General features: G+C 37.4%; 2 protein-coding genes across 3 annotated transcripts; one reads left to right on the top strand and one right to left on the bottom strand.

Moving 5' to 3' along the window:
- Positions 1-545: 545 nt before the first annotated feature.
- LOC149013649 (calcineurin B subunit-like protein) lies at positions 546-18,195 on the top strand. The gene is made up of 14 exons (XM_089160263.1): positions 546-1,193; positions 1,835-2,015; positions 2,156-2,215; positions 3,211-3,374; positions 3,466-3,529; positions 6,533-6,601; positions 9,268-9,363; positions 10,340-10,384; positions 11,624-11,694; positions 14,596-14,662; positions 16,758-16,808; positions 17,432-17,542; positions 17,638-17,685; positions 17,790-18,195. The coding sequence occupies exons 1-14, from the start codon at positions 724-726 to the stop codon at positions 17,952-17,954; spliced, it is 1,662 nt and encodes a 553-aa protein (XP_089016389.1). The 5' UTR covers positions 546-723; the 3' UTR covers positions 17,955-18,195.
- A 3-nt stretch (positions 18,196-18,198) lies between these two features.
- LOC149013650 (uncharacterized) lies at positions 18,199-23,942 on the bottom strand. 2 transcript variants are annotated; one of them, XR_016174146.1, is made up of 13 exons: positions 23,574-23,942; positions 23,097-23,215; positions 22,895-23,001; positions 22,706-22,793; positions 20,987-22,103; positions 20,840-20,894; positions 20,653-20,734; positions 20,397-20,477; positions 19,811-19,915; positions 19,678-19,727; positions 18,950-19,064; positions 18,561-18,625; positions 18,345-18,430 (listed from the first exon to the last, which is right to left on the bottom strand). XR_016174146.1 is itself a non-coding variant. In XM_089160262.1 (12 exons), the coding sequence occupies exons 1-12, from the start codon at positions 23,704-23,706 to the stop codon at positions 18,356-18,358; spliced, it is 2,127 nt and encodes a 708-aa protein (XP_089016388.1). In that variant the 5' UTR covers positions 23,707-23,942; the 3' UTR covers positions 18,199-18,355. The 2 variants fall into 2 exon arrangements, 1 of the variants encoding a protein (XP_089016388.1); XM_089160262.1 differs by lacking the exon at positions 18,561-18,625 and having other exon boundaries at positions 18,199-18,430.
- Between the last annotated feature and the right edge of the window lie 651 nt (positions 23,943-24,593).

The raw sequence follows: 24,593 nt of genomic DNA on the forward strand, positions 1-24,593 counted from the left end.
GTGTATGAGGTTCATATGGGCTAGTTTGCGCACACCTCGATTACATCCTCAAAATGAGTCTTGTTGTCTGCAAGGGTCGAACCTATGACATTTCCACTGAGAAGTAATACCTCATCTTCAATATATATAAAAACTCTCCAGCTTCCCAAAAAATTAAAAATTAAAAAAAGAAAGAAAAAGAAAAAGAAAAAGAAAAGGAAAGAAAGGTAGATAAATGTAAATCACTGTAAATGAATATGATTAAGGAAAGAACACGGAAGGTCAGAACTTTTTAAAGATATATATCATATATGTATATATATATATCAGTCAAGAACGTGGACACGTGAAAGCGAAAAATCACAAACGCGTGCGTTTTAATTTTAATTTTTTTGTATTTTGGCGAACGACGATTAGTCACGTGGTATCACGTGTTTTCATTTTGAAAAGTTTTTAATTAAATAATTGAAAAGCCCCATAGAAAATGGGGAATTAACTTATTAATCGCTTTGGATCTGGTGTCCGGTTTTATTATTACTATTTATATATTGATGATAATCATTTTTTAAACACCAATCAGAAATTTCCACAACCTTTTTATCCCCTGCATCCGAATTCTTCTGACCAAACACAATTTCATGCTTCCATATTTTTCTCGTTCTGTCTGTGAGAAACATCTTTGCTTCGCTGCTGCTCCTTCGTGTCTCTCTGTGCTCTCTTAATTCTTCCTCAAAAGTAAACAAAATGGCGGAAGATCGTCTGAGAGCTCCTCTTCTTGGCTCCGAATGCGTCAGAGATGCATCTGATGAGGCTGAAGTGATCGTGGATATAGACAGTTGTGATCCACCTAACGTTCAAAGCATCGCCAATCTTCACAATGGTCATGGGAGCCAGTCGAACGGAACTGAGGATGAAAATCCTTTCGAGTTCATCGGTGCCGGAAGCATTACTGTGCCTTCGCCGCCAACAATCGATCCATTTCGGAACAATACAACCAAAATCGAAGGGCTATATGAATGGGTGAAGATTTTGGTATGCATTCCGATTGCGATTGTTCGGGTTATTCTATTTGCGCTTTCCCTTGCTGTGGGATATGTTGCCACGATATGTGCTTTACATGGTTGGAAGGATAGGCAGAATCCCATGCCCAGGTGGAGGAGTAGGCTCATGTGGATCACTCGTCTCTGTACTCGCTCTATTCTCTTCTCTTTCGGGTAAGTTAGGTTTTACGTTTAACTGCTCGTTATTTTCATTTGTTGGTTTCAACTTTCAAGTTAAAGCACTTAATCAGTCTATCATGATTCATGGAAATATGTACGTAGCCTTACTGCTGGAATTTATAGTCCTTACTTAGACTTGGTTTCCTAGCTATACAGTAAACTCTCCTTCCTCAATGGATGTTGTTAAGACAATTATCTGTTTCAACTATCTAATCTTTCCGTCCCCCTTTTTAAAATACTGAAATTCGAATTTATTTTCTAGGTTGGAAATAAAAAATCTTGCTCAATCCACAATGCATGAATTTTAAGATAATGCTTTGGAAACTATGGTGATTCAATGAGGCAGTCTATGTGTTGGATTACCTCTCTATTTGCAAGTCAAGTTTTCAATTCCAGCATGACTACTGTCGTGCGTGTGTGTGGGGTGTGGAGAGGAGTGGGGAGAGCGGGCCAAGTAGTCTTCATGTTTTCCCTCTTATTCCTCTGGTGGGAAATAAATGTTCTTAACTTAATATGATGTTTGAGCGGGTCTAGTATCATCATGCATTTTTTTCTTAGGTGAAACCTCCATTCTGAACTAATGCTTTAATGCCTCTCCATTCATGCCTTTTTTTTTAAATGATTTTGTTTTACAGATATCACTGGATAAGGCGAATAGGAAGACCTGCCCCAAGGAAGACAGCTCCTATTGTTGTATCTAATCATGTATCATATATTGAACCAATTTTCTTTTTCTATGAATTATTTCCAACGATTGTTACTTCTGAGTCACATGATGGAATACCCTTTGTTGGAACAATTATAAGAGCAATGCAGGTAATTTTATGCTTTCTTGATTAATAATACACAACTTTCTACTCATGATGGCTTACTGTGTTTAACTAAACTACATGTTTTTTGATACTTACTATGTAATTAGTTCCTGATGGATGCTTCTTTTTGTTATATGTTCGTAGGTCATTTATGTCAATAGATTCTCAGCATCATCAAGGAAGCATGCTGTTAATGAAATAAAGGTTTGAAGGCTCCAATTTTAAATGAGTTGTTCACTGAATATTTCCATTGTACTGGGTTTTTTCTGTTCAGGTGCTCATTTACTTCAAGAAATTGTTCACTTTATCCTATGCTGTGTATTAAATTTCCTTCAGTAACATAGCCCTCATTTGCATAATAATTTCATTGGCCTGTTTGGGAACTGGAAGCATTCTTATGAAGGTTGGTCATATTCTTCCAGTAGGGGCTAATTTAGCCATCCTTCTGCTCTTTTTCAGTCTATAGCTAGGTCATACTTTGATTTCAGAAAACTGCTGAGAAATGGGCTGTTTTTGTTCCGAGGAGTTGGATTTTCTATTCAAAACTAATCTTCTCCTTACCGTCCTTGACCTTGTTGAGTTAAATAGATTCTTTGGCAGTGAAAGCTGGATTCCTAAATAGATTCTCATTACTTCTAGGAATTGGACTAGATTTCTAAGGTCTTTATGGTTGCATGATTATTGAAGTTTTGAATTTGACCTATTGTTGGGTGCTTTCTTTCTCCTTTCTAAATCAGTCCAGGTTGCTTCTTTGTAATATTGAAATAGCAACAGTATAGATGCAATCTGTTATAGTTTCACAAACACAAATTAGATATACAAATCTGAACATATTTTACACAGTATTTAAAGTATGTAATTATCCCTTCTTCAAAGCACATGTGAACTGCATGCATGCTACTGGCTCTGGATTTGAGTTCAAGCATTCTGCATGAACTAACTAATTATGTTCAAATCACATTACATAATCTCCTCCATTATTTAGTTATGTCATGCGTGAATGTGCTTTCCTAATTGCAGTGGTTGCCATTCAATAATCTTCTCATAGTTATGTTTGGTAAATTCTATGGCTTTCTAACTGTGCCTCAATCTGTTGTCAATTTTTACTTCTTACATTGTTAAATGAAATCCAATGAATAAGTTGTATCGTTTTATAAGCCATTTGATACAGAAATGTGCTTTGAAGGATCTGACTACAGAGAAAGGCTTCTTCTGATGACTATCCTCGAGTTCTATTGTTTCCCGAGGGTACCACAACTAACGGGAGGGTCCTTATTGCATTCCAACTTGGCGCATTCATCCCTGGTTATCCAATCCAGCCAGTAGTAGTTCGCTATCCACATGTGCACTTTGATCAATCTTGGTAGGGCCTCTTGCGTATATTGAATTCTACTTGGTAGCAGTCTTAGATTTTCACTAATTTTATTGTGTCACATTTATGCGATTTATTGTAGGGGCTATATTAGCTTGGCAAAGCTCATGTTCAGAATGTTTACCCAATTTCACAATTTCATGGAGGTACTTTTCTTACTATACACATGTATGTGTGTGTTTTTGCCCTTCAGTTCAGCTTTTGTTTCCTGGTGATTATAATGTTGAATTAATTATAGCAGCACTTTCTTTTCTCTTCCTAATCCTTTTCTGGAAAAAACAGAATTGAAGCATCTAGTTTATATGTTAAAAAGAAAGTATGTTCCCAGCTGGAAGACTCCCTCCACCATTGGGTCTGGGTAGGGTCATAATATAAGCAGCCTTAAACCTGGTTTCACAAAGAGGCTGTTTCCTGACCCATACCCGTGATCACTTGGTTGCAGTGGAGCAACCTTACAGTTGCACCAAGGTCTGCTTCTAAGCATCTATTTTTATCCCAAAAAAATTATTCACTTCAGATCATCCTATCCTATCTCTTGGCAACATGTTCATTCCTGTAATTTGTCTTCATTGGTTTCCATTGCATCGATTTTATTAAGTGTTGAATCTTTCTCTCACATCCACATCAGTTGCTACAAGGTATAAAAACTAGTAAAGAGATTCACTTATTGGCAACAAAAAACTGCATTACTCAAATCATCGTGATTGTCGATGTTCATTGCATCATGCCAGTCCCTTTTTCCATATTACACAATACATTTAAGCTTCCAGAAGCACCCATTAAGCTTAAGAGGCTATTCCATCCTAACTGGTAAAACCAGTAGTTCTCCAATTTCTACATATAATAGTGATTGCAGTCCTTTGAACCCTGCACTTTTGCTCCTGAATCTATGAGCTTCATAGTGACTGTTATACCAGAAAGTGTGCTCAATTTACTGATGACCTGCCTCTAGTGTAGAACCTTTTTTTTCTGGGTAAGTGAAGTTATCCAGTTGTGGTTTTTCTTTTGGAACTTCACAGGATAAATACTCAATTTAGTGACAAAAGTTCTGGGATGTCTCTAAATATTGAAATCACCTCTCTTAAGATCTTGTTTCTTCTGCTAGAATGTTTATACATTCGCAAGATGTGCCATAATAACATACTTATTTTATAGACTAGTAGGAAACCAGATGTGCCATGATAACGTACCTATTTTGTAGACTAGTAGCAAACCAGAAACAATATGAAATGAAGAAGAAAAAATGGGACAGAGAACACTGGGAAGCTTAAGGAATCCCTCTCCCTCACGATAACCTTTCATAAAGGAAAGCACATATAACTGAAGTACTATCTCCTAAATCTAGTTACTTATAAGAAAGGAAAGGGGATAAAGTAAAAATAGACTAATCTAGCCTTTGGTAAGTAGTACTTGTGCTCAAGGATAACAAAAGTATAAAACTACTTAAATAAGTGTACAAACACATATATACTCCCACAGTACGCATAGTCCTTTACTTGTCAAGTGGTAGCCTAGCACTAGTAATCTTAACACTCCCCCTCATGTTGGAGCATACAAATCACCAATCCCATCTTGAAACACCCAATTTTGAAAGTAGGGCCAAACAAGGGCTTTGTAAAGATATCACCAAGTTGTTTTCTAGATTGGAGAGTAGCAATTTTCTTCTTTAGGACTGAATCTTGGACAAAATGATAGTCATCTTCAATATCCTTGGGATGCTCATGAATAGGGAGGAGTTAGGATTTTTACATCGAGGGGGGCCAGGTACTGATATCTCACACATGGAAAGAGGGGCTATAGGGGAAATTTTAAAAAAGGGGGAAGGGAAGGGAGAGAAATTTCAAATTTTTTTTTTTTGGGGGGGGGGGGAGGCCCCCCTAGCCCTGGGGTAGCTCCTCCCCTGCTCATGGATATGGGATGGTTTGCAATGTAGATAGCAGTTTGATTGTTAGAAAACATCTTCATGGGTTGAGTAACTGGAAAGCCCAACTCAAGAAGAAAGGGCTGCAGCACCATTAATTCAGCATTGTTTTGGGCTATAGCCTGTTATTCAGTTTCGGTACTTGATCTAGCTAAAATGTAGTTTGTTTCTTGTTCTGCCAATTTACAGGATTACCTCCCACAAAGGTACAATGTCCAGTATGACACCTACTACCCAATCGGCATCGGAATAGCCAAATATGATAATCAAGAGCTTTATTTATTATGCTGATGAAGTCCTACTTTTCCAAGTTAGGAGTGGAATATCATTAATATCATTGTACAGAGTCAATGTCTGCTCTCTAATTTATTGGGATAAAAGTGTCCGGTTAACGACCCTCAAATTCGGGAAATATGTCTTAGCACATCCTTGGAAGGTGATGAAGGTGGGACCAGTTGATTGCTTGATTGTTCTACTAGTCTTCTTCTATTTTGGGTCTCCAAATGACATTGAGCCAATGATAGGCAGGTGTTCCTCTCAGATGAAATATACTCTCGTCTGCATTCGGATACTGTATACATTGAAGTTTTGTACAAGTCTCAGTTTATTGGCATCTGGTGGTGCCTGATTTAAACCCTATATGTTTATCATCATTGTTTGAAAATTTTAATGTGACATTTATCTGAGTAAACTTAGGACAAAAGGTCAGTTTCATCATCATTTCCAACTGGATTCTGTAAAGTCTATATTCTTGTTGTAGCAAGATAACTACTTAACTTCATTTTCTTTTTCATAATTTGGAACTCTCTCATTTCATTCAGTGACATAGTCAACAATATGAACCTGTAGTGACCGTTCGCTTGTTAGATTTTCTTTGTCATATGACGATCTCTTGTATTGTGGTTGAGATTCAGTATGATATAATAAAAGTTGAACTTTGTATTTAGATACTCTGAAATATTTAGATGCATAAAAACAACCTTGTTTCATTTCATCTCCCTAAGTTGTATGGATTTTATTCAAAATTAGCCAAGCATCTGACACTGTAATGTTCATGCTACCTACACATTTATGTTTTGATCTAATAAATTTATTTTATTAATGTTATTTAAACCATTTCTTTTGAGTTCCAATCTTGCTCAAGTAGTTATTCAATCCAACAAGTTCATTCTTTTATCTTCTCAAATTATGTAATTTTAATTTAGTGATCTTATTCTTGATGCAACAGGTTGAATATCTTCCCATTGTTTCACCTCTTGAGAAACAAAAAGAAAGTGCTGCCCATTTTGCTAAGAGGGTAAATTTATGCTGTGTCCTCCATGATTAGTTGTGCATGCCCATTTTGTTAAAAGCACTTCCACTTCTTATATACAGCTATCAATAGGAATCTGAACAAAAATTGAGTTTGGTACTTGCCATCAAAGACAGCAGTTATATACACAAAACAGTTTATCCACATAGATTATGGATATTTTTGTTTTCAAGTATTTTTTTAGCAGTTACCTGATGTCTCCTGTTCCTCAAAATATATTATCTTAGACTGCAAATTGGCTTTACCTTTCTTTTTTGCCGTAATAGATGCATTTTCCCCTATTATCTTTTCGTCAATCTTTAGTTGTCTTAATTTTTGTTCATCTTCTATTATCAGGTGTTTTTAGATAAAAGAATATGTGTTGATTCTCTTCATTTTAATACAATCATTTGTGGTTGCTTTCATGCTTTCTTTTAATAATCTACCGTTCAATTCTGTTTTACTCTTCTTACCTAAAAGATTTATCTTTTTTTTTTTTTTGGATGATTAAATAATTTATTACCAAAGAGAATAAAAGAAGATACAAGAGCACAAGGGACAGAGCCTAGACAAAGCAAAAAAGAGGCCTCAACTAACAAGCAACCTAAGAGAAAATGAGCCTAGCAATTACCTTAGAGCAACAGTTAAAGCAAACTAGATACACAAGCAAAAGTGGCTCAAAGCCAAACTAAGAAGAAAACTAAGTGACATCGAGCCAAGCAACTATTTAAGGCAACAATAATAGCAAGCTAGTTACACAACACAAGAGGCCCAAAGCCATAAAAGCAAACTAGAAAATAACCAAGGAAGTGGACCAAAGGGCCCCAAGCTAAACCAACGCTGTCTCCCTTTAAATCGAAGATAAATGAAGCCTTCCTAGAAACAAAGCACATGGACCTACACAGAAGCATCACATTTGCAAGGGAAGGTAGCAACACAAGAATGAGATAAAGAACAAAGAACATATTAGACTACAAAATAATTGGAGAGTTCAAAATCGATAGCCCTCATGGCTTTCCCCCAAAGCCAGAGAAGCCATCAATGGCTAAACCCTTGACAAATTGAAGCGAAGCCCAGAAACAGGAAGGGAAGAGAAGGAGAAACAAAGAGAGAAAAGGGCTGGAAGCAACACAAGAGAGTCGAAAACGAAGAGAACATATTAGGGTTGGAAAAAGTTTGGAGAGTTCAATAATGATGGCCCTCATGGCTTCCCCCAAAGCTAGAGAGACCATCAAAGGCTGGAATCCTCAACGAACAAAACGAAACCTTGAAACAGGAAGGTGAGAGGGCAAGAGAAGAAGAAACAAAGGGAGAAAGGAACATCTGGATCTGAGAATGAACTCGATTATGAGAAAATAGCTATAATCTTCCCCCGATGCTAGAGAAGCCATTGAGGACTAGAACCCTCGACGAAGAAGCTGAAACTAGAAACATAAAATGGGAGAGGGAGAGAGAAGGAGAGAAGAGGAAGGAGATGAGACCATATTTGGGAACGAAACAGAACAGGGGAGATCAGCAACAGTGGCCCTCAAGGCTTTCCCCCGAAACTAGAGAGACCACTGAAAAAAGACATCCTCAACGACCATAGACGGAACCTTGAAATGGCCAATCTCATTTCCTTTCTTTGCTTCAATTTTTTTTTCCAGACAGAGAGGAGAGGGTAGAGAGGAGATGAGGAGCAAGAAGAAGATGGAAGCAAGAGTAGAGAAATAGGGAGGAGATGAGATCGAGAGGAGGAGAAGTAGAGAGAAAGAAAGGAGAATCAAGGTAGAGAGGAGATGAGAAGTAGGGAGAAGATGGAAGCAAGAGCATAGAATCCGGGAGGAGAAACAGAGAGAGAGAGGAGAGAATCATAGAGCGAGAAGGGAAGGAGGCGGAGAGACACAAGCAGTGACCTGTGTCTCTCTGCCTCCAGAATCACTCAACGCTACCACAACAGAGAGGAGGAGGAGGAGAGATGCAGATACGGAGGACCACCAACTTAAGCCTCAGCAGACGCTACAAATCCCTAAGGCAAGACGCTTCTGCAAATCACAGCTGGTCTTGGCTCTCCTCTTCAGATTGCCGAACTCCTTCGACTCCCTTCGAAGAGAAACCTCCGCCTCTGGAAGACTCTCCAAAAGTGACCCGAGTCTTCAAAAGAGAAACCTCCGCCTCCGCCTCCGCCTCTCCAAAAGAGAAACCTTAAGTTACTGATATGCTCCTCACAATCCACCACCAGGAGACTTCGAGTGGAAAAAGATGCAGAAAGGATGCACCGCTGCAACTGTTAGGCGAGTTGATTAGGTCACCGGAGACGGAGAAGAAGAGGAAAATAAATCGTTTTCTCAATGACAGCGGCTAGGTTTTGTATTTAATTTTGTTTCTTCTTGATCGTCATTCTTCTTCTTCTTCCATGATTTACAAAATATTTCTGGGTAAGGGGAAAGGTTTCTTTGTTCAAAAAATATTTATCTTTATAGCCATGCATTCTCCTCTGCATCTTTGTCAAAATTAGTTTTCTAGTGTTCTTCACAGTAATTTGATTGTCCGTAAAAATATATATCACTGATGGATAGTTTTCCATTTTGGATGTCTCCCTATGGGAACACATGCATTTCTCTCTGCTAGTTATGTTTATGCAGTTGTTTTTAATTTCTAACCTAATGTTTTTTGATGATTTGACCACACAGACTAGCTATAACATTGCAAGTGCACTCAATGTTGTACAAACGTCTCATGCTTATGGGGATTTGTTGCTTCTAACAAAAGCCACACAGTCAAAACTGGTAAAATTTTATTGCTTATCACCTATAGTGCCATTGACAACATGTTTTTGCCAGAGGTGATAAATTTTGAATTAAAATGTATTATAGACAGATTGGTCACCCTCAACCGAATTCTGGCTGCTTCATTAAATCTGCAAATTGAAAAATCCTTTAACTTCACCAGCAATGCAATCTTTGGAATGAGATACTCCCCTGTTTTTTGTAGACCACAGCATTCTGTTTGAATTTGCTGTGGTTGACAATTACTTCTGATCCACAACCGAGAATATCTGTTTAGAGTTTTCTTAAAAATTCTACTTATTATTTTGCTAAAAGAATTCTTTTCAGTTTAGGACATTGCCTGCTAGCATCTCTGCTGTAGGTGGTATAATTTGTTGTTAGAAGGACTGTTAGTATTATAATGAATAATCAAGCCAAATAGTGATCTTGTAGTATCACTAGCTTTAGCATCCTAGGTTTTGCTGAGCCTTTATTGGCAATTGGCATAACTGAAACTCTCCACTTGACAGGTGGTTTGATTTGGGCTTCTTGTCTATTTAAACCTGGTTAAGTCCCTAGGTTCAATCGAACGTGATCTAAGATTGAAAAGTTGGCATTTTGTTGAGTCCATTTGACCCCTAGTTGGGTTATGTTAGGCTCAAGTTCGCAATTTTCTGATTTGAACCTAGCTCATCCGCTTCAGTCCAGGCAGCGGATCGGGAGATTTTGACTTATAGAAGTCAAGACTCAAGAGTAGAAAATTTTATCTGGAAATATCTCTCCTGTTCTATGATCTTCTCTAAATGTATTCTTTGGTACCTCAGTTATTTGGAGTGTGGCTGAATTTTGGAGTAGTAGTTCAGTTTCAACTTTAGTATCAGCATTTATGAAATTGTTTCAGGTTTATCTCATTGCATTTCTCAAAATTTCATCCATAGCATCTACCCTTCTTTTATTACTTGAACAATTAATATGTTGTTCTTATTTCATTTTGCAGGAGAAACCATCAAATTATATGGTAGAAATGTCAATGGTTGAAAGTGTGAGTTTTAATTCAAATACCTTTATCATCTAAACAGTTCTGTTTGGCTTTATTTTAATGTATAGTGGCTTCCTTTATAGGCATCCTTTTATGAGGGGTAAAAACTGTTTAGGTGTTAGTGATAGCCTTTGGTGAAAATGTTAGGTACAACTGAATTCTTTTGCCCTTTTATATTTAATTCATGGATAAAAGTCTTAACCTTTGTTTAAAAGCATAAAGTGTTACATATTGTGTATACCACAGCATAACTGTTCGCTACCGTTTCACTTAAATGCTTGAACTATTAGGGGAGGGCAACATAAATACAGACATCAACATTCTCTGCATGTGCAGGCAAACATCAGATGGAAACTAGGGAGAAGAAGTGTTGCGTGCGTCCTGGGGTTGGGGGAAGAAAACTTCCAATGCATTTTCTAGGGGTTGATGACATGACATCCCTGCTCTGGTACTTTTTCCTAAAGGCTCGAACTTTTAGGACCGGCAATGTAAATGTGCATTAACATATAACACCAAATTCTTTTCCGCAGTTTCTGCTCAAGCCCTTTTAAGATTTAATAGTATTTGTAGTGCTTCTTTAGTAACAAATTTCTCCAATGATATATTAGTTATTCGAGGGTCAGCAGTAAATAATCTATTCAGAGGGTCTACCAAAGATGCTACATGTTCTTTTGGGTGAATGATCAAAGATGCTATAATAGTTGCCTACTGTATTGTTTTGGGTGAATGATCGAAGATGCTATAATAGTTGCTTGCCTACTGTATTGTTTAGCTATCTTTACATTCTTCTATATTTCCTCTTATGACTGAGCTCCGAGACAGGGCTAAAACACTTGGAAACTCAAGAAGGGGACTTTCTACTTGATGTGTTGGATAAAGGGTATTTATCTAAAGATTAATTTCACTCCTGCTGAAGGATGTACAGATCACCAGAGCCCAAGCCATAGCAAGAGTAGTATTCAAGCTTTATAGTCTCTTGTCATAGAACTGTGCCCTCATTTGGTGTCTTCATAAAATCTTTGATGTCTACAGGACTATAGAAAACTTTATTTGAATCTCCAATTGTATCATGAATTTGTGGCAATTGCTTCAATTTGTGATTAGAAAACTGTTTCTAGTGTCCAGTATTTATCTGGTTGAGTAATCTTATGCTTTTCTATCCATCTTTTTTTATGAATTCATCTGGTGCATTCTGTGCCTGATAAAAGAAAATCTGACTTTAATTTCACCTTGACTGCACAGTCATTCAACATAAGGACGCAGGAAGCTGTGGAGTTTCTGGATAAGTTCCTTTCTATGAATCCAGATCCTAGGTAATAATCATCTGTCTGAGAAAATTTGAGTTCTCCTTGAATAATGTCATACCAAATTGGAACATGATGTGTATGTGCTGAACTGCTGATGTTGGTTTATTGTGTTTTCTTTTTTTAGTGGATATTATTACTGTAAGGATGGAATGGGTTATATCTTAAATGCGCTCTTTGTTTATTGAAGTAGCCTCATTTTTGGTGGGTTGGTGGTGGTGGAAAGAGGAGTTGCTTTTGAGATGTGTTCAATCGAGGAACTTGAGGGGGGGGGGGGGCAGGGGAGGTATGGGGATTATGGACGGTGTTCTTTTGTGTGGTTTTGTGGGATTTATGTTATGTTCCTTCCTTTTTCCCCTTTGTAGTTTCTGATCCAAAATAGAAAGGGATAGCTGTTTACACAACAAAATAAAGGATACTCTATATTCCTGGAACACATGCTTGAATAATGCAATGAGATATCTAGTGGTAGAACATCATTTTCTCTCTTCTCTGTAAATTCCCTTTTGAGTTTTTTCATGGCGCCCACTTAAGTTGGGCCTAAATTCTTGACTGCCCACTTGAGTGGCAAATATTTCAAACTGTCCACTTTTGACTTTACCCACTGTTAACTTTTCCATCTTTGACTGTTATCTATTCCAATTTTAGTGGTCAATGGACCAAAATATCGGTCAGATGGGTAAATTACTAAAATGCCCTGTCACTCAATTAAGTGACCCAACACCTAGGTGGGTGAAGGGACCCATCTTTTTTACAGGAAACCCCACCATCACCCCTCCCCTACCAGCGACCACCACCCCAGTAGTGCTCTTTTCTTTAATACCCTCTCTCTGATCTTTCTCTCTTTACTGTGATGTCGTCTCTCACCTTTCTTTCATTTCTGTTACATAGGCGGATCTGAAAACAGAAAATAACCTTAATTTTTGTTTTTACGATCAATTGGGTTTTATCTACCACAATCAGAATCCAAGAAACCCTAACTTCCCCGTTTTCTTATCTTTTTTATTTAATGATTTAATCCATTCAAGTCCTTATCTTGTTTGTTATCCTTGTAATACGATTGATCTGTTTCCAAGCCCCTTGTTCTTCACTTCTACAGGGAGCAGCAGGATCAAAGAAAGAAGGAAAAAAAACCATATTGTCAATTATCTGTTTGTCGAAACCATAAAAAGCAGATAAAATAAGAGAATCAGTTGCCGACCCACTCACTTAACCCGGAGGACTGGACTCTTAGCTCAGTTTTGGGCAGTGGAGTCTGTTGAGGTCTTACCTTCTTTTCACAAAGAGAAACACAGAAGCAGAGACAAACGCACAAAATAATAACGATAAGAACAAGAAACAGGGGTTGAGAGAATGGGAAGGAGAAGTTGGGTTTAGGAGGAAAAGGGTTGGTTCCTTATAGTAATGGCGTTGGAGGGAGGAGAACGGAATAGGACAATGACGACCTGTTCAGCGTAAACGAGACTCCACAGACCTTCTTTTGACGTATCTTAACAACAAACATTTGAAAGAGAAAGAGAGAAATAGGGAAATGAAAAAATGAAATTCTTAAGGGGTGTAAAGTGGTTAAAACTTCATTTTAAAAGCTTAAAATGCAACTGAAGCAGCTTAAGTCCATGTGTGTTCGGTTGACGTATTTCTTCGTGTTCTTCTCTTCTTCGTCTTTTTTAAGCTCATTTGCTCTTTTCCGGAAGGGGAAGGGGTGGTGGTTGCTAGTTGTGGTCGTGGGCAGGGGGAGGGAGTGTGGTGATTGCCGGCAGCGATGGGGTTTGTGGTGAGGTGTAGGCACCCATTAGTACACAGTGAGAGAGGGCATTTTGGTACTTTAAATATATATTAGTGGTATTTTGGTCCATTCACCATTTAAGTTTGGGTGAAGATGGACCTAGGGTTGGGTCACTAAGTGAGTGAGAGGGCATTTTAGTAATTTGAAAAGGACAATGGTCAAAGATGGAAAAGTTAACAGTGGCTTTTTTGAAAGTGAAAAGTGGGCAGTTTGGAATATTTGCCACTTAAGTGTGCAGTCAAGAATTTAGGCCCAACTTAAGTGGGCACCATGAAAAAAACTCTTTTCCCTTTTTGATAAAATTCAGTTCTTTGGAATCACAGAGGATGGACAGAATTTAGTTCCTCTCAAACAGAAAACGTATGCATTCTTGGTATACGGTGAAAGTTCAGGTTTTGATACCTTTTCACTATGTGATAGTTTCATTTCAATCTTTATGACCCTAAGGGTGAGTTTTATTTGAACTATCCTTTAAATAAATGAAAACCTTTTAGATAACCTAGCCGGTACTTCTACTTTGTCGTCACCCATGAGTCTGGGCTACATGGTCTGAGTTTTTGCCAAAATTATTATTCACCTGTGCTCCTGAGGGCACAAATTGCAAGCACACCAGCACCAATTCATAAAGTCAGTACTAGTTTTGTCAGCTTGGGCTTATTTGAGTTCATTGGAATCATGTCGTTAGTCATGAGGGTTGCACTAAGCTTTGCCAAGTTTTTATGGTGTACCAAAGAGCATCTAGCTTTTTTTTTCTTTTTTCCTTACATGCTGACCTGGTTGAGAATTCAGCAGTTGCACTTTCTAGGAGGCCAGCTGCTTAGGTTTATTTATTTTACGTATCGATGATCGTATTATTAACCATGGATTACCTTTTAGGAGGATTTTGGGATTGATCTGCTTATAGATTTCATATTTGTGGTTTAAACTGTGATTAGGCTATCCTAAGTATCACATATTTTTGCTGGCAAGCTGTTTAGGTTGATGATTTGAGTCATTTGACTGCACTTGATGATGCTAAAAATATCTGTCATCTCTTTCTTGATTATTATGACATGACCTGCTAATTTGCATCATTCAATTTACAACAGACAAGATTTTTAATACTAGTGTCATCCTGTTCACAGTGGACGTGTCAAAATCCATGACTTCTTGAGGGTTTTAAGGTTGAGGGCCTGTCCTCTTTCTGAGAAGGTCAGTTGTTTTGGCCATTTACACTTGATGGTATCTTTTTATTCCTGTTTGCTGACTGTGGTTATCTTCCTAGTTTATTCCTGTCTACCAACACTGGTTTTCTTTTTATGAATGTCCACAAAACTGGTATCCATTATAGGATTTATGTGAAAACCAAATTCCTCTAGCATTATACAAGGAACTTTGTTATTGACAGCTTGATGCCCTTCATGTGTGTGTGACATTCTATTTTTGGCCCTTTTTTTATACAATAAGGATAAAAGTTGTCATTTGACGTGTATTCAAAAAAATTACACGACAGTGACACCTTTTAATAAATGATATAATGCTATCACTTTGAAGTTGTTCTCGAAAGCCCCTTTTTTATGCTGAACAGTGGGAGATTAAAAGGTGTCAAGAATTTAGGCCACTGTTAACATTAGAGGAATTGATTGTGTTTGTTCTGGCCTGGTCAAACTTTAGGAATCATCTTGTGTTCCCTAAGTAGCCCCATTTTATTGGCTTATAAATTTAGTCCGTTGCTTCAGTAGACCCAAAAAATAAGAAGCTTAATGTTTATAGAACCCACCCATGGGCCAAAATTTCAAAGCCCAATTGACTCTTTTGGACATTCTTTACTGCACCACCATGTTTTTCTGTGCTTTGCAACTCCTGTTCTCATTTGCTTACTATAAGTTAATTTTTCAAGCAGTAAGTAGATCTACGAATGCTTGGTATAAGTTATCCAAACAATATGTAGATCTACAACCAGAATGAGGATTTATCTATCTCGACTCAAGAAAAAGAGGCCTTCCAGAACAGCTGTATGAAGCCTTTAAGTCAAAGGCCATATGGAAAATACTGAAACACTAAGAATCTCCAGTCACGTCTTGTCAGAAAAGCATATTGCGGAAGATCAAATTCTGAAATCTTTCTAGAAGATTTTTACAAAATTGCATGTGGAAGTGTGCTTGTTATAAGATTTGTGCTCCCACGTTTTTAAAGTATCATGATGTGCCTTAGTGCCAAGCTTAATGTGTTGAAGGAATCTACTACACCAGCTCTTTGTGGTGTTCTGGTGTTAACCTCAGAAATGGCACGCACAACTCAGGCATGCATTGCAATATTGCAGATAGCTTTATATGTTGAAGGCAGAACTGCCTGCACCAGTTCCTTGTGGTGTTCTGATTTCACACTCAAGAATGCCATACGAAACTAAGATATGCAGTGCAGAAATATTCTTAGATTTTATTAGCACAATATAAGACTCAGATTCTCTTTTACATGATCTTGTTCTGAATTGAGTTCAACATTTAAGATGGAAAAAATTACTCTGTTACTCACTACAAAGGTACCATTTAGTCACATAATTAGGCATATGAATTTGCACATCAAAGGAGGTCAGATTTAGATCATGACTTGGAAGATCCAATCCCAAATTACGGTGAGGCCTATGAAATATGCTGACATTTTATATATCCATGAACCACATCTGATCTGCTGAAGGACCTGACATCATTGATCTAAACCCAGATTGTTCGAGGATAACTACAACCTCTGAGCCCACTTAAACAAATCTGATCCACTGTATTTTGTGCCCTGGTGCAAATCTTAAATCATTTCATAAATTTGTTTCTGTGTCATATTATCTATTTAAAAGGGAACATGAAATATATGTAATAATAGCCATCTAAGCAATGCTGTGACCCCATGTCAGCTACCTAGAGGATATGGTTTGATTACCTCACTGTTTGGATATGGAATAACTTTTCTCTGTGGTTTAGAATAGAAGAATGAAAAAGGTCAAAGTGTTGCCATTTAATTCCGTTTTCTGATTGCGTTGGGGTCTTTCTAAACATTTTCCTAACTGTTAATCTCCATTTTGCATAGGCTTTTGATATTTATTGTAGAGAAATTGCTTCATAGGCATGTAACAATGGTAACATAACATATAATATACATACATATAGAAAACTTTGGTGAGTGCTTTGCATATCAACGTCTATGTGGTGATGACATATTGTTAAACCATATCCTGTGAGGTTATCACATATTGTTCATTTGTGTGATTCAGTGTTTTCCACTGACTAATATATTTGTTGTTGTCTTCGTTTAGATTTTTGAATATCTGGATGTGGAGAAGCAGGGATCTGTTTCATTTAGACAGGTATCCTCTGATATACAGGGATTTTATCATTATTTTAGTTTCTCGAAGATCCTTTGAATTACTTCTCGAAGTGGTTTCCATTATCTGTTGTAACCATGAAACTTTGAACTGTTCATAAAGCTTGCAGGGAAATGTTCCTAAACTGAGGGTCTAACCTTTGCTTAAGAAAAATGTAAATGTTCAAGCTGAGACTTGACTCTTCAACCCACCCTCCTCTAAACACTGCTCCCCTCTCTCTCTTCTTCCCCCAACCCCACTTAAAAAAGAGGAGCGGGTGAGGTATTAGAAGAAGAAAAAATAAAAATAAAATAGAATATCCTCTCTAGTAGGATATTATTTGAATACTGCTTCATGAAGATTCTGTCCATGGTTTGCTTTTGGATTTATGTCGATTCTGTCTGCGGTTGAAGGAATTTTATCAGGTCCATTTTTGACAGAGAGGGAAATGGATGGCTCATTTTTTTGTCAGAAATGAACCTGATAAAATTTCCATGTTGACGCAACCCTTGATGGGACAGGGTTGTTCCCAGTGCTGGTTTTCCTGTTTATCTAATGACCTTGCACTTGAATTTGATTATTGAGTTTATAGGCAACATGTAACCACTTGAGTGTAAAACTTGCAGTTTTTCTTTGGGTCAGCTCATATCCTAAGGCAGCCATTATTCTCACGAGCCTGTGAATCAGCTTTCACTGAATGTAATGGCGGAGGATGCAATTATGTATTACAACAGCAGGTATGTTTTTCTCCATTTCACTCTAATTAACTTTCTATCTTTTAGCAATAAGTAATGCATCGGCATTAATTTTAACCTTTGATTGACCTCTGCAGCTAAACGATATTCTTAAGCTAGAATTGCCAGATGTGACAGAAGAAGAGGTGAGGAAACTACTGTTTCGTCCCAGCTAAATTTGACATTTTGGACTTGTGTCTCTTTATGTTGTTGCTTTCTCTTACCATTTTCAATCCTTTGGCACGTACAGGTTGGAGAACTGTTCAACATATTTGATATTGATGGTGACGGAAGGATTAGTAGAGATGATTTCATGACTTGCCTTAGAAGAAACCCGCTGCTAATAGCATATTTTCATCGGGGTTTGTCATCCAAAGGCTTGTTGTGGACAGATGGGAATCTGGGGAGTGTTTGAGATGTGACTATTAGAGCTTGTAAATTGTAATTAGTCTTTTTCCAGTTTCCACTCCCTTTTTATTTTTCACCCTAGGAGTGGAAGTATTGGGAATGATTTACAAAGCTCTGTGAAATTATTGGTTGTTGGTTAATAGTTTAATTGGGGTTTCCTCTTGTTGCCTCCCCCACTTTTTTTTTTTAATTTCAAAGAATGCTTAAAACAGTGTAAATGCTTTACGTAAGAAGAGAGTATGCAGCAATTTGGATCTTCACATATATTTTATTTACATCAAAATAGTCGTTGGGGTGATGAACATGGTGCTGATATTTGTTATGCGAGACCTCTTAGAACAAATTACACAAATTTACAGTACATTTATAACCCTACATCACATTTTTTTTTTTTTTGTGGAGATAACCCTACATCACACTACACCTGTCTTTTGACTTTGCTTCTGGCTTTGAAGATGAATGACCGTTACTACTCTTCGTCTCCTGCCCAAGGAACAAATAGTGTCAAGCAGAATATGATTAACGATAACTTTCGATCTCATTCATGACAGATTAAGAGTTCAGGTGGGGTAATGCAATGATAAGAAAATTAAGTATATTGGGAAGTTGGTACCTTTTATACGTAAGAAATGTTAGTGGCTTTATCAACCTTTTTTCAGCTAATCAATCAATGGAATGCTGTTGAATCCATGATGATTGCTGTAGTTAGGTTTAGCATACAGATGCATCTTGAAGGTTCAATACAAAGTAAGCTAAAAGATCCAAGAGATCCAATTCTCAATTCACTTTCCAAGTTCAGAGGATAGCTTGTTTGGGTCAATGGTACTATTCAATCAACTCATGGAAATTGGAAACTGGATTACATATACACTTAGGTGCAAAAATATGTGGGACCCACGTAGAATGGAATATTTATTCCCAAGTCTAGTTTATTTTTTGCCTACAACCATAATGCAGAGAGTTTATTCGATAGGTTAAGAAATATAGGAAAATATATTTTACCTGTGGACCTGTGACAAGTCTTGAATTATTGGGGGTTGATGGTTGCATACTATGCAGCGGAGGCTGCTGTTCAAATTCTTGCTGTTGTAGTGCTATTGCTAGTTGCAGGTCGGAGCTAAAAAACAACATGGCACAATTAAAGGTTATTACTCACTCAAAACAGTCTACAAATTAGGACCATTAGGTCCACACCAAACAAGTGAAGTTCTCCATCATTTTACACCACACCAGCCGTAAGTTTTTCATGGCTGGCTCTTCATAGGAATACACAAGCATGAAAATGGTGGAAAATAGGCTGATGAGCCTGGGTGTTATGGGCTTCATTACACTGGCCTCTCAACCTGCCCAATTGTTAAACAGGCAGATTATGCATAACCTGCTCAACTGTTAAACAGGCAGAAATCAGGTGATTGATTATGAATAGTGAAGATCTATGCAGTTTATAGCATGGCCTATCCCAAGACCAATGCATATAAAGGAGTAGCAGGACAAACTCAACAATCCACAACAACCTGTTTAATAGCAGGACTAGGATTGGGTGGGGCCAGGTGAGAATTGCCACCCATAAGGCACTTGTTCCAAAAACCTAACCCTACGTCTACAATGATTCAGCTTATCAGAAGAACACACAGAAATACAAATAGTAGCAGTCACCATTATTCTCCACCCAAGAGCTCTCACATAAATAAGATGAAAAAATAGGAAAAAGATCAGAAATGAAAAATTACTTCATAGTTGAACCAGCTGTCCCAGTATCATCAATGCTAGCAATGTAGTCCTGATTCAGAAAATTGTCATTAGTTCATCACAGCAATTGGTAATAAATTTTAGAGCATTATTTGCGATAAAAGTAATACATACAGCAGTATAGGCCGCCACATTTTGCTCATCCCATTGGTCGTTGACATGATTTTCAACCTTAAATTCCTTGAAGTCGCCTGTCATAAATACAGTATCTCCATTTACCTGAAAAGCGAGGGGATTAAAATCTAAAAAGTTTGACTAAAAGAGCATCACTGAAATAGTCCATGCAACACAGAACATAAACTATATGGGCACACTTCAGGTGGTGACCCACTTTAAACAGATGTGGCATTCAACCACCATGAAGGCATAAAAGAATGTTATCTCTACAAGCATGTTAGATTAAGATACATTCTTAAAATGTTCTACCCTAGGAAAGATTCATGACCAGTAATAGAAATATTATCTCTACAGGCATGTTGGATTAACATACATTCTTAAAATGTTTTACTCCAGGAAAGATTCATGACCACTAATAGAAATGTTATCTCTACAAGAACGTTGGATTAACATAAATTCTTAAAATGTTCTACTCTAGAAAAGATTCATGACCCGTAATAGAAATGGGCACAAGGAGGGAGCATGATATCAAGCAACTTTGGAGATATCTGAAGTACACAGGACAGTGAGGAAACGGTTTTACCTCATTTAATTTTTCCCATACCAAATCAGGCTGGTTTATGTAACCTTGATCAGTAGCCAAAAGAAAAAGTTCACCATTAAACTGCAAGCAGAACCAAGCATTATCACAATCGTCCACGTTAATGTGAAGAAAAGGAAGGAACACTAAGAACTTGTATATTTCCTTCTATGAGTAACAGAGTAACTGGTTGACAATGGACAGGAAAACTGATTTGAAGCAGATGACAATAAACTAAGCAAGACATGTTTGGACTCACCTTAAACATGGTGCAGAAGTGGTTATTGCGGAAGAAAACACAAAGTTCCTGTTCCTTCAGATCTTCCTGGAGGCAAAAGAGGCTGCCAAAGCCAAGATAACAACATTATATCCATAAAAAATCCATAGCAAAAACAGGAAGACCCCAGATTGAGAAAATTAAAACTTCTAAAAAGTCACTTACATACCCATATATGGTTAATTGGCTTGCATTGTTCCTCAGAAAATTCTTGATAAGTTCCCCTACATGCAAGAACATAAAAAGCATGAGTCATAAAATCAACCAATAAAGAACAGCATATGGAATCATCTTTCTTAAAGTCAACCTACTGTACCTTTCTGATGTGCGACTTCATCCCCAGATTGCAAATCACTTCCATCTCCAGCACCTTGGTCAGCTTGCTCAGCAAGTACCATTTCCCCTTCATACATAGGCTCGCGGTTTTCATAAATTGTTAATCCTGAATCAAGTATGCACTCCTCTCCTTCATATATGGGTTCACTTCCATCAAGGTTTGAGGGAACACTCTTTGGTTCATCTGTGTGCTGATTACTACCACTAATTTTGTCAGAATGATGATCAGAAGTGAGTGTATAAGTCGATGCAGTACTTTCAAAGACACCAAGATCATCTCTTGGTGCATGATGGGTTTCAGATGTGGAAGTATCTAGTACTAGTAGGCCTGTCTGCTGAACTTGATTCCCTCCCAAGCCATGCATACAGTCTTCGGACGGCAAGGGAAAATCGTTTTCTAGAAAATGAAATGGTTCACTTCGACTCTGATCCAATACATTGGTACTACTGTTCTCTAACTGATCAACATGAACCCCACCTTCAACCTTCAAGCATGAATTGTCATTTTCCCTTAAAATAGTTTCAGAAGATATCACATTATTATCACCACCAGAGATGTCAGTGGTATCCTGTGATACAGATGGTTCTGACAGATGGGGTATTTCCTGCTCCTCACTTATCTTCCCATCTAAAGCATCTGCCACGAAGTCAGACCCATTTCCTTGGAGATGCACAGTTTCTTCTACAATTAGAGATCCATTATTCCCAGGTGTATCAGCTGATGGAGACTCAACCACAGAAGTCAGCACTTGACCTTCTGATAATTTCAAGATCCTTAAAAGTTCTTCTTGTTCCTCCAAGTCTCCCTTTCTCCCTATCTGATTTCCAGATACAGAACCAGGTGATTCATTGTCCAAGTCTCTCTTTCTATCTCCTATCTGATTTCCAGACACCGCACCAGATGATTCCTCAAAAGATCTACCTCTTGAAAGAGATGGTGAGGGAACACCTAAAGTTGCAGTTGTCGCAGCAGCAAAATCAACAGAATCTTCTTCAGTGTTGCTCCTATATTCTGTATTTTTGGTTTCAAGGGCAACAAGATCCCCCATGAGAGTGTTATAAGACTTGGATTCGATTGCATTTGTAGTAGCATAATCCTGGCATTTGTCACATAACACGAATCAGCAATCACATAAGAAACATAAGAAAGTTGATTGTTGAAGAGCAACATTTTACACAAAAATAATAATAATAAAAAGAAGAAAATCAAAGTTTCACTTCTCCAAATTCTTGACAACATACAAATTTTATTGAAAGTGGATGTTTAAGTCAGCTAACTCTGTACAGAAAACACATGATGTAAGCAGAGTAGGAAACGAACTTATAAGCCAAGTATGGACCATGTTAATAAGACCATACAAACTACCCAGGATTCAAAACTCAGATCCCGGCTATCCATACATATGGCACCATATCAGCCAATCGAACCAAACTTGGATGGTGAAGACAAAAATATATGAATGGGTATTTGAATAAGTTTGAGCAAATTGCAGAGACACTCGAATATAGAAACCTTTACTCGTTGACATCCCATTTCAAATATAAAAAGCACACATTCCCTATTCTGTTAGAGCTGTTAGTACTAGAGATTAAAAGACCATTTTACCCTTCTACAAAAGAGATAATGAAAAAGTAAAAGAAACCACTTAATATTACTCAGAGCTAAAGACAGAAACCTTAAAGCCTTCAAAATGAATACCTGAGGATCAACAATCCAGCCATGACACAGTGGAATGTCCAGGAGATCAAAAATGGCACACTCAGGCGTAAATTCAAAGTCATCAATTCTACAAGTAGAAACAAGCATGTATATATATTTTTTTCAAACACAGAATGGCATCAAATGAATGAAGGAAAAAATGACATGAAAAGAAGGAGGGACATTTACCTCCTAAATTTAATGTTCACATCAATCCCTGTTGCAAGTCGAGGGAGTAGGTCAATGGCATCAGCTATGTTCTGTTGCTGATTCTTGACATATCCAGCATCTTTATTCTGCCTCACAACTCAAAATGTAAATAAAAAGTCAACTGACAGAATTAGTTGCAAGATTGATAACCTCCTTGAACAACTTTTACAGAGGTTGTTACCTCAACATTGCTATTAGAATCAATTAATCTCTCAGCGACAAGGGAAAGCAGTTTCTGCAGTGATATTTCAGATGCATCCGCGTTCAAATTCAAGCTGTTCCTCATAAGAAGAACATTGCCTACAATGAATACACGAGAAATCAGAGCTCCATTATAAAAACAGAACAACTGAATGTCAGTGGACGAGGAGGCATAAATGACAAAATCCAACTACATAAAAAAAACAATAAAAAATCTGATTTCCAATAAGATGATCACTCAATCCCAAAGAAGACAGGTAACGCCTATCATCTCGTTTCTGACTAAATAAACTCACGCTAAAACTCAATTGACGAATCGACCAGGCAAAGTGGAGGAATATACAGAAAAGTTAAATTCCAAAAACTCCAACAATTTTATAGACGAATGAATACATTTATTGAATCATGAACCCTAGAAATCAATCAGAGTTAAAAAAACAAGAACAAGAAAAGGTACATATAGCGAGGAGAGGACAAGGGCCATTGTCGTTCTGAAGAATGATTGGAGTGGTGCGTCCGAAGAACTGGACGAGTTTTGTCTTGTAAAGGCATTCTTCTTCTGCTTCATTTCCTCGATCTTCGGTAACCATGGCCGACCTTCGAACAAGAAAAGAAAAATGAAGAGAAAGAAGATTCCAATTGTGTTCAATTTGCTAATAATTACAGGGAGCGAAACTACGAAAGAGATTGTAAATTTGTAATTGAAAACAAACGAGAATTGAAGGAGGAGAAGAGTGAGACACAGAGTTGAGTTTTATTATTTAAAGGCGAGCCAAGCCAGCGATGAGATGAGATTAAACGGCCTTAGCCCCTTATTACGTGAGAGTCTGATCACAAAAGTAGAATGCTTTGTCACCTAAACATGCATTAAGTTTTTCTTTAGGTAAACTAGATATGCATCAATTTATAAAAGTCATTTTCAATCAATTCAAAAGTCAATTGACTAAAAGAAAAAACAAAACCATAACGGGTTGATATGGTTGATTTATAATGTTGATACAATGGGTGGGGGAGAACTCAGAAGACTATGGAGAAGTTCGAACCCAAAATCTCTTTGGTTTTACTGTCTTTAGTAGGGGTGTAAATGGATAATCGAATTTGCATCCGCATCCGTTTAGGGTATCTGAATCCATCCGATTACTAATAGAATACATATATGGTATACCTCTTTCTTACAGATTATTATCCGTCCGATAAAATTATCCGATTAAGCTACTTATTTAGATTTATTTATTTATTTTTATAATTTTTTTACCTAAGATATGTGACTATTTTTCTATACTTTCTACTAAAATAACTACCAAAGTTGCTAAATTTTTAAATTTCAAACCTAGCCCTCACAAATAAAAGGGTAAAGATGTAAATAGGTAGTTGAAAACTTGTATTCAATATGTATTTATGCCCATTTAGAAGAATCTACTTAAGAAAATAGCTATCCGATTATCATCCGAATTTGACTAAATCAGTCTGAAAATCG

The sequence above is a fragment of the Hakea prostrata genome, chromosome 6 (assembly GCF_041222555.1).
Source record: "Hakea prostrata isolate BN-2017 chromosome 6, UWA_Hpros_2, whole genome shotgun sequence".
NCBI classification, from domain to species: Eukaryota; Viridiplantae; Streptophyta; class Magnoliopsida; order Proteales; family Proteaceae; genus Hakea; species Hakea prostrata.